General features: G+C 35.8%; 1 protein-coding gene across 1 annotated transcript in view; it reads right to left on the reverse strand.

The window, feature by feature from the left end:
• Positions 1 to 2,081, reverse strand: part of EPRS (glutamyl-prolyl-tRNA synthetase) — an 82,977-nt gene that overhangs the window by 41,266 nt on the left and 39,630 nt on the right. The window contains exons 13-14 of the mRNA XM_012805910.2: positions 1,450 to 1,657; positions 157 to 269 (exon numbers count right to left, since the gene is read on the reverse strand). Of these exons, the coding sequence (XP_012661364.2) occupies positions 157 to 269; positions 1,450 to 1,657 (321 nt within the window). The remainder of the gene's footprint in view (positions 1 to 156; positions 270 to 1,449; positions 1,658 to 2,081) is intronic.

The following is a 2,081-nucleotide window of genomic DNA, read 5'->3' on the forward strand; positions in this document are numbered from 1 at the left end:
CTCTGTCTCAAAAAAATAAATAAAAATAAAATAAAATATTAAAAATAAAACAAGCTGAGAAAGATTTGTCAGGTGCATTATTTTAGTAAAAGTTCAATTTCTAAAATGTAAGAACTTTAAGCATTTTCATTTAGATATTCAGTTACATTTATTTACCTAACAGGCTCGTAAGGTTGATCACATATGAAGAATCCTCTTCTCTGGAGCTGTATAATATCTCCTTTTTTCAAATCCTTAAGGCAGGGATCCCCAAGCATTAGTTCTTCATGCTATAAAGGTGATACAAAATATACTTTCTCAATATTAGAGCTCTGAAACAACTCTAAAATTCATATAGATTTTTTAGGAGCTGGAATATTTCCATTGTAAACAGATAACGTTACAAAGTTTACTATGCAAGCACAAACAGTGAAACAGTTAAAATAAATTACAATTAGACTTATCACATTTTTAAAAGTTAACATTTATAAACTGAATGGCTTCAGGAAGCCTTTTAAGTAATTTGATTCAAGGTACTCAGTAAAAACACTTTTCTTGGCTCAGCACCTGTGGTTCAAGCCATTAAGGCACCAGCCACATACACCTGAGCTGGCAGGTTCAAATCCAGCCCGGACCTGCCAAACAGCAATGACAGCTGCAATCAAAAAAAAGCCAGGGATTGTGGTGGGTGCCTGTAGTCCCAGGTGCTTGGGAGGCGGAGGCAGGAGGATGAGGAGTTGAGCCCAGGAGTTGGAGGTTGCTATGAGCTGTGATGCCACAGCACTCTACTAAGGGCGACAGCTTGAGGCTCTGTCTCAAAAAACAAAACACTTTTCTCATCCTAAGTATGAAATACAATGCAAGAAGCACATAATGGCCTTAGCTGAAAGTGCCAGCACAGCACTTAAGTGCAAGGGACAGGACAGAATGCATGGCTGACTCCCAGCTCCTCTTCTATTTATTATCTGTCCCCAGGCAAGTTACTTAACCTCACTGTACTTCATTTATTAGTAGTAATAAAATGGAAACATTATTTACACCTTTTTATTTAAACAAAATCATACAGATCTCTTTTCTTTTTTTTTTTTTTTTTGAGACAGTATCTCACTCTATCACCCTGAGTAGAACACAAGTGCCATCAAGTCATAGCTCACAGCAAACTCAAACTCCTGATTCAAGCAATACTCTTGCCTCAGCCTCTGGAGCAGCTGGGACTACAGATGTCTACCACAACACCCCACTAGTTTTTCTACGTTTAGTTGAGACAGGGTCTTGCTCAGGCTGGTCTCAAATTCCTGAGCTCAAGGAATCTACCTGCCTCTGCCAGCGCCAAGATTACAGGCGTGAACTACGGTGTTGGTCCAGATGTTGTCCATTTAAGTGAGGAACCAAGACACTGAAAATTAATTTTAAAATTCTACACAAAAGTTTATATAACCAGATGAAACATGGTTTCTTTTAGAAGGCTACCTTGCTGTTCTTGTTGACATACTGCTTAAAGTCCTCATCTTTTCCTAGCACTGGCTTTGTGATCAAGTGCTCATAAGTGACACAGATTGCTGGAATCGGAAGGGCATGTGTAGTCTCCGCAAGCCAAGTGATCTTAGTGGTTTTCTTGTAGTCTTTGTTCTCCAAGTTCAATTTTGCATCAAGAGATACAATTTTTCCATTTGGATTTCTAGATATAAAATTGAAAAGCATTTGAAAAAATAACTGCCACAAATGCATTAATTTTGTTCTATAATAATTATTTTTAATATTACAAAATAACTTATTTTACTTTACAATGGAAAGAGCATTTTCTTTAGGAAAATTTCATATCAAACATTCATTTGCACTTCTAATACACCAGACATGCATTGGCTAATGGATTAGATAGATAAAATATAATCTCTTATACAGATACTAATCAATCCACTAGAGAAGAAAACCATATACAAATGACAAAGAACACGAACATATTCATCAAGTCACAAGTATTCAATATATTAAAATCTGAAATACTTTATGTAAAAACTTTTAGTACTTACTTACAATCATATGTAATGATGAGGCAATTAAGATTTAGCATTTGCATAATTCTAACCATTCTATGTTCCATT

This window comes from Otolemur garnettii, unplaced genomic scaffold (genome assembly GCF_000181295.1).
Source record: "Otolemur garnettii isolate 467f Iridium unplaced genomic scaffold, OtoGar3 scaffold00045, whole genome shotgun sequence".
Lineage (NCBI taxonomy): Eukaryota > Metazoa > Chordata > Mammalia > Primates > Galagidae > Otolemur > Otolemur garnettii.